This window comes from Megalops cyprinoides, chromosome 12 (assembly GCF_013368585.1).
Source record: "Megalops cyprinoides isolate fMegCyp1 chromosome 12, fMegCyp1.pri, whole genome shotgun sequence".
In the NCBI taxonomy this organism is placed as follows: Eukaryota; Metazoa; Chordata; class Actinopteri; order Elopiformes; family Megalopidae; genus Megalops; species Megalops cyprinoides.
The window spans coordinates 23,483,220-23,499,240 of NC_050594.1; the positions used below are offsets into that span (position 1 = coordinate 23,483,220).

Sequence of the window (16,021 nt, forward strand, 5' to 3'; positions counted from 1 at the left end):
TAACTGTAATTTAGAACATTTGCTTTAATTTTATGAAAATAAACACCACATAGCTATATGGCTTGCTTATTTTTGCTACTGGTGGCTATATTGCAATATTTGGCTACTGGTGGCTAGTTTCCAATGTGGTTTCTTACATCTATCTGTAAAATGAAACAAAAGCTGATTACTCTATAGTTAGATGCACTATTGCATGTTAGCTAGCTACTGGTAATTTACTGTAAACTCAGGGGAGACATTGCAAACACACTATGGCTAGCTATGGAAAGAATTGCACTATGTTCTACTTTTCACCTGCAGTAAGGGAGTTTGTTATAATTGCCTCACATATTCCCACAACACCTCGATCCTGTTGAGAAAGCATGGTTTTATCCACTGATCATTGCCTTATCTAGATCACTGATGTCAGGTGCTGCCTTGCTCAAAGAGAATAATGCTGGGTGCCTGGCTGATGGTGCTGATCTGTGTCTCAGTCACACTTTTCACGCCTTCCTACACTTTCTGCCTTGGCAATTACATGAATGCTCTATGACGTCGGTTAAATGTCACTCAAGGTACTCACTCATTCAGTATTTACACTGGGGAATGGTTTTGGAGTGCGGTCCTGGTTGCACCATAGAGAAACCACAAGAAACAGAAGACACAAAGGGAAAATGATCTTAATAATTCACAACGCAGACATTCTGTTTAATGCATAGTGATGTTCTCGTTCAGGACACTCTTGGTATGTGTCTGGAGTCTATTCATACTTCAAGAAACTGTGCAATGAGAATAAGTTGAAAAAATGTCACTTGGCAACTCAGGCAATCTAATCCATCTTTTAAAAGCCTTGTTTAACTTAACAAGCACTCACACTTTTATACAGAAGCATGAACTATAGCTCAGTCTGTTTAGAGCAAAACTTACATTAAATAAAAATATTGATATCAACCAGTTGCATGACACATTTAAACATTACTTTCACTAATGTCTGCAATTTTTGTTTACTATGAACTGCAATGAAGTAAATACCTCAGATTTTGTTTTTCTCAGTATTTCTTTTACCAAAAGTACTGTGTTGCAAGTAGCCATAGACCAAACTATTGGTCTGCTGATATTATCCTCTATTTGTCTTTGTCCAATATGGCTAGCAGCTAGTGTTTTAGAAACAAATACTGATAATTAGCATTAACTCTGTATATATGTGCTTATTTAAGATTTGCTGCCATGACAGCCAAGTAGCCACCACTGCGACAGCCAAGTAGCCACCATGAAATAACTACAAAACTAAATAAGAGCCATCTATGGACAATTTTTTACAAATGTATGCTTATGTAGCTTTGTGTTCACTTTTGATCTTCAGGTATGAAGCGTGAACTGAATATTGTATGCTCACCCTAGTTTGCTAGCTAGCAAAACTGTTTTGATGTAAAATGAGAACCTGTTTTCCCACCATATCTACTTACACAGTTTAGCTAAGGAGCTACTTTAGCATTGTAGCACATGCATCTGCCAAACTTTTTTCCACAACACCACAGAAAACAGAGATGACTGGGTCTATGTTGCCACTTTTGTTTATGGTATTCACAAATTAATAACTTTATCCAGCTGGCTAGCAACATTTAAGTGATGGTGTAAGCTGTAAACTTAGATAACAGGTATAGGATATTAACACAAATAGCTAAACCTGAACTAGCTGAAATGAAAAGAACAGGTAACCATATATTTAACTTAACCAGTATTGCAAGACAAGTAATATTGTGCAAACTAACCAGCAGTGTAGTTATGGTATGAGATGATACAAACATAGATCCATGAATGAGCTGTGTTTATGGATTTTTCAGTGGTGTGGGAGTTAAGGCTAAAATCAGCTTTACTATTTTTGGGCATGTTTTAACCAGAAATGACAATAGGCCAGATTCTATGAATACACATTTAGGCAAGAAGATAATTTACAATGCAACTCCAATAAAACTGTACAACTATGTATATGTATATGTGAACAAAGTGACCTTTCAGAGTTTAAATACATAAACATGCAGTTCGATTTGCAGTAAATCGGGCCCTTGAGTGGCTCAGTCAATAAAAGCGCTTGATGTTCAAGTGCAAAGCCGAGCCCTACAGCTCCGGTTCAATCCTCGCCATGTCATTAGCCAACAATGACCAGGAGCCCACAGTTGCTAAACATAATTGGCTTTGTTCTGCTGGGAACACAGGGGAGGGTAGGTTGGCTAAGGGCTTATCCATCTCTTGGCTCATTAGTGACCCCTGCTGGTCAGTGACACACTGCAGTCTTCCTGCATAAACCTCCATATGGAGCGTCCTCCTCTGACTCATGTCTGCACAAGCCTGGCATGGGGACTGCATTGTGTATAGAAGCAGTGGCTGACATTACTTGTTTCTGAGGAAGGCATGTGTTTGTCTTTGAGGGTTATAGCTACAGGGTGGCTTTTGTGACATAACTGGGGATTCCAAAATGGGAGAAAAATGAGGGAATTCCAAACTTTAAAAAAAGAAAGAAATTGGGTATTTTCATGAATGCAGATTTCATGAATGCGATGTGACCTTTTCCCAAGAGAGAAATGTGCTTATTTTTATGAACATTTTGATGAAAGAGGCCCAATAAGTTTATCGGTTAAGTAGACTGCTTTTACCACATACAATAGGAACTTCTCAGCAAAAGCTTATAAAGGCATCCGTCTAGAAGAGCTCTTGAAAAAATTGTTTTAACTACAGGTGAGAAACATTCGTTTCTTCAATTTATGAGATGCATTATGGACAAAATAAGTCATTGTGGTAATGTCTTCTAATCAAAATCATTATTGCGTAAGCCACATTTTGTTGATGTGTTTACATACACTTGTACTGTATTTTGGAGAAACATCTCTTTTCCTTACCAGGTCATAATGTATCTTTGCACAAAGCAAAACAAGAAACAATGGCATATTTAATGAAGCATGGTTTAAAGTGCCTGTGTGGCTATTGTAACCACCCTGCTGTTTCATTAAGTAACAAAAATGCATGTGCTTAGCAGAAATGTATCACCCTTATTTAGTTTGGGGATTTCATATTAACATGTTGTTAATTGCTAACAGGAACACAAATCACACCATTCCTATAAATGTTTGCACTGTGCTTATCCAGATTATCAGTACATCTTATTAATATTCAAATTTAAACGAGCTCAATGTTCTTGTCAATATTACAAATAAAAAAGTTTCAACATTTAAATCTCCAGAATAATAATATAATATATTGGAAAAGTACATGAATGAGCATATATCTGTTGGCTAGATTCTGTGCCCTGATATTTCAAACAGTTACAAACAATTTACAATACGAATGGCCTAATTGCTTTCTAAGTGGTCTGTGTAATTTAAAAATTAAGCAGATTTAAAGTTTAGTAGAAGAATGTGAGACTTGTTTACTGAACTATTTGTTAAATTTGGTTATTGACTGTGCTAAAAGTATCCACACCTAGAAGCTGGAAATATAGATAATATGTTCATAGACTGGCTACACAGATGGCTTCTACAGCAAACAAAATACAATATAATGATGGAATTATGAACAGCATGTCTCACATTCTCATGTTTTGTTTTCTTAAACAGTCAAAAACACTGATGTCAACTGAAAGAAACTGTCATTGAGTGTAGAATCCACATCATAAGTGACATCACTATGACATTCTGATCTGGTTAAGATGGTCATCCTAATACCATATTTGTCATAGCTGGTGACATAACACACCCTATAGCAGTTCTTATGTAAGAGCCTTCCTAAAAGGTTTTACCTGCTTATCTATGGCTTAAACCTTAGTTCTCCAACATGCTAGTAACCTTGCATCACTGCCTTTGGGCACATTATCTGACATTGATTCTGTAAACCCTGAGCTTTCATTATTTTTTGACTTTACTTTCATTCAAAGAGGTGTAAAAAGTGGTCAGTATGTCCCTTCTGTGCATGTACCCACATGGCCAATCGGCATACAGTCAGGATTTTTGGTAAATCCACATTAATGCCCTGATTTCATAACTCAATATCGTATATATAATCAAACCACAATACCCCTTGTCTTTATCTTGAATTTGATTTAATTGCTTTTTCATTTTTTTAAAATACATTTTTCATCATATGAAATATGAATCAAAGAAGCCTCATCATGTCAACGGTCATCATATCATCATAGTACCTCTGAATCATAGTACCTCTGAATCACTTGAAATGCCAACCTGAAACAACCAGCAAGGAAGGATGTTGATGACCACTCCTTATGGAGACGGTATGTCAATGTTTGCATAATATGAGCACATATGCTATCATCTAATTAAATACAGTGATAGTCCCTAAAACAATGTTTTGATTTGACCTTGGGTCCAAATAATGGATGCATGTGATAAAACAGATCCATGGCTTTAATCATGTGTAATAAAGCACAGTCACAGCCAGAAGAATTTGACTCAGAGGTAAGTGCAAGAATACTGCTGTTTTGTGTGTTTGATCTTGCCTCTTCTTATGAATGCAAGCTATTCAGCACGGTTAGACAGGCAAGCGCTCTTCAGTTCACCGAAAATCTTTAAATTTTCAAAAGGGTAACGATCAATCCTTTCGAAGGAAACTTAATTATGTGAATTTCAGATTTGCCTTACATTGTAGTTTACCTGTTTTCTTAAGTAGATGAGATAAAAAATGGGGGGTGGGGTAAAGGAATGGGACACAACACATGGAAAAAAAAGGTATTTTACTGTCAGCTTAAATGCATACAAATTGCTGTTGATGAGCTCTTTATTGGGCTAACATTTATCTAGTAATATCCCAAGCTTTTAAAACCAGTGAGACCTCGCTCTTCAGGTGTTCATTTGAATAGAAAGAGCTGAATGAGTGTTTCTGTAATTGATCCCCTGGGTATGGAGATGTCTAGTCCTGCAGAACCGACATTTTTCCAATTACTGATACTTTTTCCCTCTCTCCACTCTCTTCAAATCTCAGGGCCGCAAAATCAGATTAATCCTTTGATTTCTTTTTTTAAATGTCTGAAAAAGAAAACACCAAAATTGTAAGTATTACAAAAAACTACAGCTTTTTAATAACCTCTTAATAGCTTGTCTGGAGCCAACATCAAGTCAATGTGAGAGAGGATTTGTAGTGTGATGGGGCTCCAGACTGCCAAGCCCAATCCCACAATAGCCCAGGTCATCCTGACAGCCCTACAGAGCCTACTATAGGCCTATGAATAAATTCACCATCTCATTTTTGTACAGCTTCACATGTTCCAACAGTACCCTCATCCCACTCATGTCAGGACAGAGATCCTCACTCACACAAATGTTTCTGAGAGGAACATATTCACTGGAATTAGCACAATTCAAACTGCTATCAGTGCCCTAAGACAATAAATAATGTAAAATAAAGGTTTGTAAGAAACCTGTCCTGTTCTTTACCAACAAATACTATCTTGTTATTTAGAATTTTGCCATTTTAATTGATTGTTGTCAATAGCTAATTTTGGAATCATAAGCAATAGATTGCTGTTTGTATAAAGTCCATGAATAACCTGTTGTGAATACTGATTGAAATATTACAATATCCAAATATCAAATATTCAAAATATTTAGATTCATTAATTCATAAGTGGAAGTGGATTCTTAAATGTGGGGTTCCAAATGAGAGAGTAAAACTGTTTTGGAAGATTTTTTTTCTCAGATCATTGAGAAATATCCTCATCTAAAAATGTCCTTAGCTCTTTAAACATGGAACAAAATCTGAATTTGAAATGTTCAGGGTTTTATATAATCCTCTGTTAATTAAGATAAAAAAATAACATGACTCATTAATTGTTTGAACGTCACCATACAAATTTCTGCACTGTTTAAGCTACAATGTCATGGCCCAGTCAATGTCCCTCACTAGTTTAAAACACAGAATCACAGATTCATTCACGATAATTATTTCTGAGTGTCTCCATGGTATTTGGTCCTTTGGTGCATTACCCCTTTGCATTTGTGATCATTATGTGATGCCTCCTTAGTTCTTCATAGAATCTTAGACAGCATACACTATGGAATGCCCATTTTTTCAGTTGCATTACCTTCACACACTCAAGAAAGCATCATTTTTCATCAGGAGGAAGTGTTTCTTATAAAGCGTTTCTGCTATATTAACTGGCATCCAGGTACTCCGCTAAGAGGCACAACTTTTTTCCAAAAGTATTTTACGTGCTAGGTTGTTTGGTGATTAGCAGAAGATAAGAGATAGACTGTATTCACATTCTAATGGCTTACTTCATTAAGTATGCCCCACTGCACTCCATTGAGTACCGTATTACACGTTATATAGGGGAGCCCAAATTGATTCTTAAACAGGATTAATATCTGAATGATTCTGTCCCAGCGCTTTTGCAGTTGGTCCTTCTATCAGTTGAAACCTTATTAGCGGAATGCATTGTAATGGATATAGATAAGTACCTGAAACTGTAATTTCACTTATGTTGCCATCACATGCACATTTACCATCCAGAGGACCTGTCCTATCTATAGGGTTGTTATATAACTCTAACAAATAGACAAGCAATGCAGCATGGTGTGTCTCCCATTGAATAGAATTAAAGAAATTGGTAGCAATCGCAATAAAACAAAGATGTTACTAAGTTCAGATGTAAGGCATGAGAGATGGAACACCTGTGAGTTAACTGCTGATTACCATGAGAGCTTCTAACCTGCAACCCATTACTGCTCCTACAGAACGCAAGCAGGTGACACCACACTACCTCTGCCATTTTTGTCTGGTGTTTCGCTTCCTCTGTCAGAGACAAGCGGTCTACAACAAAACTGGGACAAATGCTGTGCTTTGCCCGCCGGCCTGCGGGGAAACACAGCGCACAGAACACGAACGCGACGGCTCTCCTAAGCTGCGCTTTCCCCTCGTGAGCGATTCCGTTCGCTCGGAGAGGGTAACGAGCAGGCGCGAGACCTTGTTCCAGAATGGGCTGCCTCACGCTCCCCTGCTTGTTTCAGATCTGGCCCCGGGATGCGGTGAACAGCTGGCCTGAGCCTGTCCGCTTGGACATTACACCCACCACTTTATTAGTAGTACCCAGGATACCAGCTGATCCTTTCTCAGGGTCCTGTCACGGTGATGTCTTCATCCCTAACCAGAGCAGACGCCAGCTCCTGGCAGCTACTGGAGGTGACAACAAATCCAATTATCTCCCCTCCATGGCGCCCGGGCAGGCAGGGACGGTGTGACAGGGACAGGGACTGCCACACTCCCCCCAGCAGGGGAGCTTCCTCGGCGGCCCTGACGATCCAGCTGGAGGGACAGGGAAAGGAACCCGGCTCCGCGGTCCACCGTGGCTCCGGGAGCACAGCTCGCGGAGGGCAACTTGGAGAGGAGCGCAAAGTCACACCGTAATAACCTTCAGCCGAAAGGTGGAAGTGCTAATTCGCAGCAGTGCGGTTATCAGATGCAGTTTATAATTGTGAGCTGTGAGTTGAACTAGCACTACCAGACCAAAAAGAAACAAAAAACCCCTCACATGAAACAAAACAAAAAAAAAAAACCTACAAATACGTGCACCTCATGCTCTATATATTTACAGTCTGTAATGCTACCCTAACTTTACGAAAGGGTCCTTTAGAGATTACCGAGACAATTAGTTACCAACGCAATTTAGTTGTCTGAGCAGGGCCTAGCGAAGGTTTACTTTACTATTATGAAACGGCAGGTGTGAAGTGCAGGGGGCCTCAGGAGAGAGGTGGAGAAATGATGGTAGAAAGTGCCTAGCGAGACAGCGCCGCAGCGGAGGACTCCTGCAGACACAGCCACCCGTCAGGACGGCTGGAGGTGTCTCCATTCATTTCCTCCCTCAGCCTGGCCAGCCGCCAGGTTGGAATCCTACCTCATACACAATGGATGGGAAAGGTTAAAACCGGGCCTGTAGAATAACAAAGGCTGGTGTTTTAAGGAGCCACACACATATTACTGATCAAAACTAAATAAATGTACATATTTATATCCCAGTTTCCAACGTTAGCCAGGCCGGTCTAATAGCCTTACATTTTAAAGTGCAGGAATGTTCTCTGTGGATGAGCCACTACAATAGGCTGCTTCATGATATTCAAATGAGGTCCACCATATGCACCGGCTACAGTGACTGGTTACTTGAAGCATTTGAGCGTGGAGTCAGAGAGCACACCCTGAAAGAGATATTCTGATACTCAGACTTCTGCATAGGATAATGTGAAAGAGTGACGCTATTTGCATTTTCAGGATTACTGCTAGGACATTTGTTTGAATGTGTTACTTCGTTTTCCTTGCTTGGGCAGCTGACATAAACGGCTACAGCAAAGGTATGAGGCTGAAGAGTTAATACAACCGATGTCACTAATACTAGCCATAACTCTTCAACCTCGACATGTGTACAAGTAGTTTCCAATACGGGTTCCACGGAGCGCGTTGAGCCATGAGAGATGATACTAATGACCCTTCTGGATAAACGAGAACTTTCTTTTCATCAAGCTTCGGATGCTGGTGCTCAATATCAAACCCATCTGCATGGCAGCAGTTAAAAGGCCTACACTGCACAGTTGGTTTGTTTTTTCTTCTCTCTTTCCCACCCCACATCCCAGCCACCCCCACCACCCCCAAACACACACACACACACACACGCACACACACATACACACACACACACACACACACACACACACAGGCGCACACACACACGCGCGCACACACACACACACACAGAAACTCCTCTGCTTCCTGTGAAACTGCAGGTCACACCTCTGACTGCAGTGAGAGGAAAAGTAGAGCTATTAAACTGACAGGGAGACAGATCAAATGTGACACTTCAAAGAGCCCGGAAAAGCTCAAAAAACTGAGCAACGCACCACTACATCCCCTCAGAGCTGGGAAACAAAGCCGACAAACATGCACCACATGGTCAACAGCAGCACCCAGAGACCCCGGCGTGCTTGCCTCCGTCTCCCCCAGGACAACATCGGGGAGCCCTCCCCTGCGACTACATGTCCGATGATTACACTATCCCCGCACAGGCGCTCAGAGGGGCTAATTAATGCTTTAATATGTAAATGAGCACCGCAGTAAATTACACAGCTGGCAAATATGCCTTTTTTTCCTGAAAATTCATCAAGAGTGCAGTGAGGCTCAGTGTTTGTGGCAAGATGGTGAATTCTGAAGCTGCTCTCACAACAGCCCCCTTTTTCAGAGGTTAAGGTAATGAACCTCTACCATGCTTAACTTTACAACCATAAAGTCATGAAATCCCTTATTTTTACATTCAGGGCAATATACAAACTGGTGGAAATGTCCATTACCAAAGCGATCATTCATTGTTTTTGTTTTTTGTTTCCTTCTTCATTTAGTCATCTGGTGTTATAAGGCTGATCCGAGTCAGTGCCTTGATGTCTGTACAGTGTTTGTTATGTCAGGGACCTAAGTTGTCCCAGGGATGTTCAAACCATGATGATCTGTCAACTGTCCCACAGGTTGAACCCATTTCAGGCTACATGCATGGTCAGCTCCCGGCATCAAAGAGTTAGGCACCATGACAAACTAGTGAAACACTGATGCTCCAGAACATTTCTGAGTTCCATCAGAAGCTTTCCCAAAAGACCACCTTTCTAACAACATTCCTATTCAAACTCCTAATTATACTTAGTGGGAATGGTGCTCAGACAAATCTACAGTGGCACAAAATGAAGAGGAACAGTGGGGAAAAAAAGCAATATATATTTTACATCTACTGTATATTTGCCACTGAAATCTAAGAGGTGTATCATCGAACAGCCTGAATCCAATATTTGCAAACGACCAAATCTTGTGTTATCTTTTCACTTGAAATGGCATAGCTTTGAATTAACTTTGAATGTTGGTCATTAATCAGGTTCACACAGTCCCCCATGGAGAGATAAGAAAAGTCAACACATAGTACCTTGCCATGACTACAGACAACTTGCCCTCCAAATGCTGCATTTCAGAGGACCTCCTCTATGAATATTTTAAGATGAGTAAATTATTAATAATTAACACCAAAACAGGCTGATGATCAAATAGAGCAGCTCAGATACAGACATGAAAATTCAGTAGATGTAAACACAGACGTGAGGAACTAAATTTTATTTACAGCCACCTTTTATGTATCTATAGATAGCTAGATAGATAGATATTAACCATTACATGTCACAGAATGTTTTTTTGCGGAAAAACGGACATGTTTTGCATATTTCACAGGCCCAGGGAATTCCGTCAGTCTAAACCTGATCAGATAACATTCTCATTTCTGATGAACACAAAGATGCTTCATTTTGCCATGCTGTGCCATTGCTGAGACAAATCTCAGCTGTCTCTCTAAATGCTGCCTGAAAAGAATAATACTTACAGTATATTTCGGTAAAAAATGTCACCCCACCTTAATTTCTCACAAGAGTTATTTCAATGACTTGTTATTGTTTCTCCTTCATTATTAAAGTTATTTAATATTGCGGTGTCATCATTCTATGTACTCTCCAGGTACATGCAGATAGGTAAATCAGGCAAGGGCATAAGTACAGAAGAGAAAATAACAAATCAGTGAAAAAGCATCAACCTAAAAGCCACAGTAAAATAAGCATATGGCCAATCAGATAAAAGTCTATATTATATAAAATGATCATAAGAAAAAATGTCATCATCTCACAGAAAGTACATTATAAGAACTGTAAGAGCAATGACAGAAGCAACACAGCAGCAATTCTATGCTATGATCTATAATAACTTACCAGCATACACACACCTAATACTGATCTGTCATACTGTATCATCTGCCACTTCAGGTAAGGAGTATTGAAGTGTCAAAATATGCATTCTGAAAACCAAAATCTCCCTTATTCAGCTTGTTTCTGCTAAATATCTTTACATGTTATCCTTTAATGTTTCTCTCATTGCAAAAAGAAAAAAAAAGATTTATTTCTCACCTTAAATGTGATGTAATAGCTTGTTATATGTCATACAGTAAAATAAACTGGGATGCACTGCAATTCAGCCCATGAAGGAACAATAAAAATTGAAATGCAGCAATGCAAAAGAAGACAAGACAAGTTTAGAGCCTACAAACAAACAGGCTTTAGATTTAATTTTAAAGTAAGCTTACTTTCCTTGGAGATTTTAATTAATGCTTTAATATGCAAATAAGTTAGTGAAGATAAAATCATGACAAACAGATGGCAAGTGAGCTTAATTATTTTTTTAATCCAGCAGGGGCATGTATTAAAGTTGTGGCATCATTTTCCTCAGGCCTTCACAGTGACACAAAATAAGAAACAGAAATGGTACATTATTTGAAAAGCAGACAGAATCAGAGGGCTGGTTACTCTTTCCCACAAAGTGTTTAATTCTGAATCATAGCAGTGGAGGAATGGTTTCAAAGTAATAGATTGATTATTGCCACAGCATAAGAACAAGCTGGTTGCTTAAAAATAATCAGCTGACAAATAAGACCATTTGGTTTTGAAAATGAACCAGTAATAGGGGCAGCAGTTTAGGACAGTGGTAAGAAGCAGGACTTGTAACCAAAAGGTTGCTGGTGCGATTCCCTGCTGAGTCACTGCTGTTGTACCTTTGGGCAAGGTACTTAATTGCCTCAGTAAATATCCAGCTGTACGAATGGATAATGTAAAAATTGTAGCCTCTGTAAGTACCTCTGTATAAGAGCTTCTGCTAAATGCCAATAATGTAGTGAATGTAAAAGGTGTGGATGTAGAGAAGAGAACTGACCTTCTCCTCTTTCAGGTTTCTGTCCAGGTCCACCCTGACCAGAGACCGGTTGATCCTCAGAGCCAGCGAGAGCGCCATTACACCGCCAGTTCGGACCGGATTCTTACGAATGTCAAGTCGCTGGATTTGCGCACTTTCAGCGACGAACTCGGCAAGCGTCACAGCACCTGACGCAAGCAAGAATCAGCCAAGTAAGATAAATCTGTCAAATAGGATAAATTCTATAAACTCTACCATCTGTCAGAGATCAACATTGAACTGTGAAATAATAGTTTATACCAAAAATCTTCTTTAAATTTACATATATATATAAGTACTTTTAGGCAATGCATGCTACATAAATAACTCCACAAAATAAATGTTGCTGGGCATAGTTGTATTAGTTAAAAGTTTATGAAGAAAGAAACTTTAATTACTGTTATGTACCTTCGCAACTAATTTTTGTGTGGGCCAGGCCCAGGCGCAGGATAGACCGGTTGGCAATCAGAGGCTCTTTAAGTATCTGGATCCCATCATTCTGCAGCTCGTTATGTCCCAAATTCAGTGTTTCAAGTGTTACAAGGGGCTGAAATTGAACAGACCATACACAAAGTCACATAATATGAAGTTAACTTTAAATTCCAAGCGTTTTAGCAGCCTGTGAGGATCACATCATTGGCTTGTTAACCTCAATCAAAATACCAGGACATTGGAAATTTCTTTTGGAGATAATATGTCTGAATGGAAGCTTCACCTGCCATGACTTACCCAGCAAGTTCTCTCCAGGGTAACTCACAGCAGCTGAAACACTGAGGCCTGATTAGCAACTATATAAACAAGGAGGCAACATGGGAGATATGGCACGGTGATGTTGCTTAACAAACTGAAGAGCACACTACCTCTGTCCACCCTAGTCACACTCCCTCAGTCACAACATCAGGAAAAAGAAGAAAAAAAAGCAGCTACATAAATCTAAGGTTCACTTCAGACTTAATTCGTACCCGGGCAGCTCCAAACCCGCTTGAGTGTTTCCCACTGCGACTGTGGTAATACCATCTTTGAAATTTGCAGCACGGGACTCACACAAGCACCAGTCATCGGGATGAGTTTAATATTCCCAAGGACTGGAGACCTCACAGGAGCGCTCAGGATAATACTGAGCAATTAAGGGCACAACAGTGCTTTCTGTCAGGCGTGCAGATGTCTTCAAGATAAGCTTACATAACGTACTGCTGATTTGGAGTGAGTACCAAAGGATGCCAAGGTCCTCACATGGGAAACCATTTTTTTTTTAATGTGAGATTTATAAAGCCCAGAAAATGAGACCTTTCAAAAGGAATAAAGAATTAGGAAATCCACAGCATCAATATTCTATTTTTTGCTTCTTTTTCTCAGGCAGCACTTTTTTTGAGGCAACAGATACACATTATGGCCAAATTGTTACACACACTGGACTCTTCCACAGAAATTTCCCATATTATATCATACATTTGAAGAGTGCCATGTCTTAATCTCATCCTAATAACTACTGAGAGACTAAATATTGAACATATAAAATTATCGAAGGGATTTTTCTCTGTGTCATTGAGGATTAACCTCTTTCTGTCTCCATGTGGTGCACTATATACCAGGGTCATCATAAAATGCTTGGGTCTGTGCAATGATTCTCAGTGTAATTTTCAAACCCAGCTCTGAAATTATCACTAAAACGGTGAAAAAATGCCGCCAATAATGTATATAGCATAAAGAAAATGGTATGTATTCACAATTATTCTTATGTAGGTCACAAGAGGTACATTTCAGTTCAGTGCTATCGACAAACCTGGCAAAAACTCCTCCAGGTACTGATGGTTATTATAGTGGGATGGTCCACATATGCTTAGGTCATGTTGGACTGATACAACTCACAGTTTAGTTGGCCTATACATGGATTGAGGTTTTCTTCGTTGTAGAATTTAGTGGAGTGTGTCATCTCATAATGGTTGCTTAAATTGGTTCTTTAGAGCCCCAAGAGTCTGCTTAGTGGAACAAGCTGTATAAAAATGAGATGGAACTGAAATAGATTATTTCTCAATGCACAATTTCTCAAACAAACAGAGAAGTTGTTTTATTTACACCTGTAAATGTATAATGTTATTATTTTGCATCAGGTAGCAAAATGCATTGTACAAAATGCATCAAGACAACATAGGTGTGCTTTCAGCTGGTATCAAATAGCCTAACATTTTCTGAACACAGCTTCCTGGTGCCAATGATTGACATTTGTGCCAAAATTGTATTTATATAAAATGTATTTAGATAATTTCATGTATATACAGTATATAATATTGTGTGAGTATGTGTCATATATATTTTGGTGTATGCACCAAAAATATTTGACAAATACTATATAAGCAAAACTTTGAATATAATGATGAATGACAAAATAGCTATTAATGATGTGTTACAAAATTTGATATACAGATTACTAAGGCATATACAATAATATATGATTCCATCATTTTTTCATATGCTTTGACAGAGTCTGAGCATTCTATCTCAATGGAAAAACATGTAATCCTTATGCTATCTTATTACTAGAAGTTACACTGTGTTCTACTATGTATACTATTGTGTATATTCATGACTGTGACACTACAAAGTAACGAAGAGCATTTGGCATGCATTTCACATTAAAAAAGACTGAATAACATTTGAGAATGTAGTTGAAATAATATGAGAATAAAGTCAAAATATTTTGAGAAAAAAGTCAAAAGCGTGAAAAGGTGGAGGATCTCCTGTTCCCAGTGTTTAGCTAGAACACCTGCAGTCATCACATACCAACAAATGAAAACACATACCAGGGGCAGCGACTACTGTACGTCCCCTTTGGGAGAAGGTGAGTTTACATCAACATTATAAGCCTGTTGTTCACTTAAATACTGTCAATACAGAGAAAGACTACATCTCAAACAATCAACTAGCTGAGATGACCAGCATCTGCATTTAGTTGCAGGGCATGAACCACTTTGTGGAGGGCAGTCTCTGTACTGTGATGGGACCAGATAGAAAGTTTTTGAGGATTTTGTTTCTCCAGATCTTTTTTTCTTTTAAGTTCATAAATGCTTAACATCTAGCAGACGAGAGGAAATTAATAATCAGTTGCCGGACTTAATACACAGTCAACAGTAGAAAAGAATGATTGGATTGTTTTTGTTATCATCAATAATTTGAGAAAATGGCTTTGTTGTACTTAGTAACAGTCTTTAAAGATCTCATCATATAGCTGTAGCTTCATTGTTCTCTATTTTCTTTTCTGCTTTTCTGCAGTTATGTTTTAACACACAGGCTGCTTCAATTCTCCATTGTGTTCTGTGCTTGACAGTGACCATTTTAAATTTAACTGGGGAAACAATGTCCAGAGCCATTTTTACATGGCTGCCAAAACCAGCCACCATCCAACTCTTCTGCCTATAACCAATAAGGAGAGCTTACAAAGGCCTCAGGTCTAGTCATGAAATCTGAAAACGTGGCTGCATCTATAGCTTTCAGGCACTACTTCTTAATTTTTTGCCATGGTCTTATTCATTACAGGAACAATCACATCAAAAGAGATACAAAAATGCAAAGTAGCTAGCTAGCAATACCAGCACGATAGCTACTGTTACTATCTTATAACTTATTAATAACTAGTAGTAGCTAGCTAGTTGGGTATGATGAAATGGACTAATCATGGCTACTGGTGGTGCATTCAGGCAAGCAACCAGTTAGCTAGCTAGCAACAGTAGCTACATCCTGTCAAATAATTGAGAAACATGTACATCTGTCTCTTACCAAACAGACTGAGAATGTTAGTGTAAACTCACCTTTTCACTCTCCCAAGGGAGATGCAAAGTCACCACTGTCCTTTATATGTATGTAGAGATGACAGGTGCTGCAACTGAACATTTGGAACAGGGGAATCCTACACCTTTCACCCTTTTGACTTTATTCTTTTAAAAACATTATTAGAACTTTGTCCTGAAAATGTTATTTCACCCTGACTCTTGAAATATTATTTTGTCTTTTTAACTTCAACTTTCAACTTTATTCTCAAAATGCATCCCAAAAAACTACACTGTATCCCTAATACTCTTCCATGACCAAGGAACTACTGTAAATGCACACAGCTCATTCCATAGTTTTTCTATACCAAGAAGAAAAACAATGTTGCACCATTTCCAAATAACTTTGATAATGTCCCGGAAATTAGTCATTTAAAACCAATAGAAAAAGTACTGTGTCCCGATCATAACATCCCTAATAATTT

The 16,021-nt window shown here is 38.8% G+C and overlaps 1 protein-coding gene across 1 annotated transcript in view; it reads right to left on the bottom strand.

Annotated features, from left to right (window-relative positions):
* Positions 1 to 7,094: 7,094 nt before the first annotated feature.
* Positions 7,095 to 16,021, bottom strand: part of si:dkey-288a3.2 (protein phosphatase 1 regulatory subunit 37) — a 28,957-nt gene continuing 20,030 nt past the window's right edge. Inside the window, exons 9-11 of the mRNA XM_036542296.1 lie at positions 12,181 to 12,319; positions 11,755 to 11,921; positions 7,095 to 7,415 (exon numbers count right to left, since the gene is read on the bottom strand). Of these exons, the coding sequence (XP_036398189.1) occupies positions 7,095 to 7,415; positions 11,755 to 11,921; positions 12,181 to 12,319 (627 nt within the window). The remainder of the gene's footprint in view (positions 7,416 to 11,754; positions 11,922 to 12,180; positions 12,320 to 16,021) is intronic.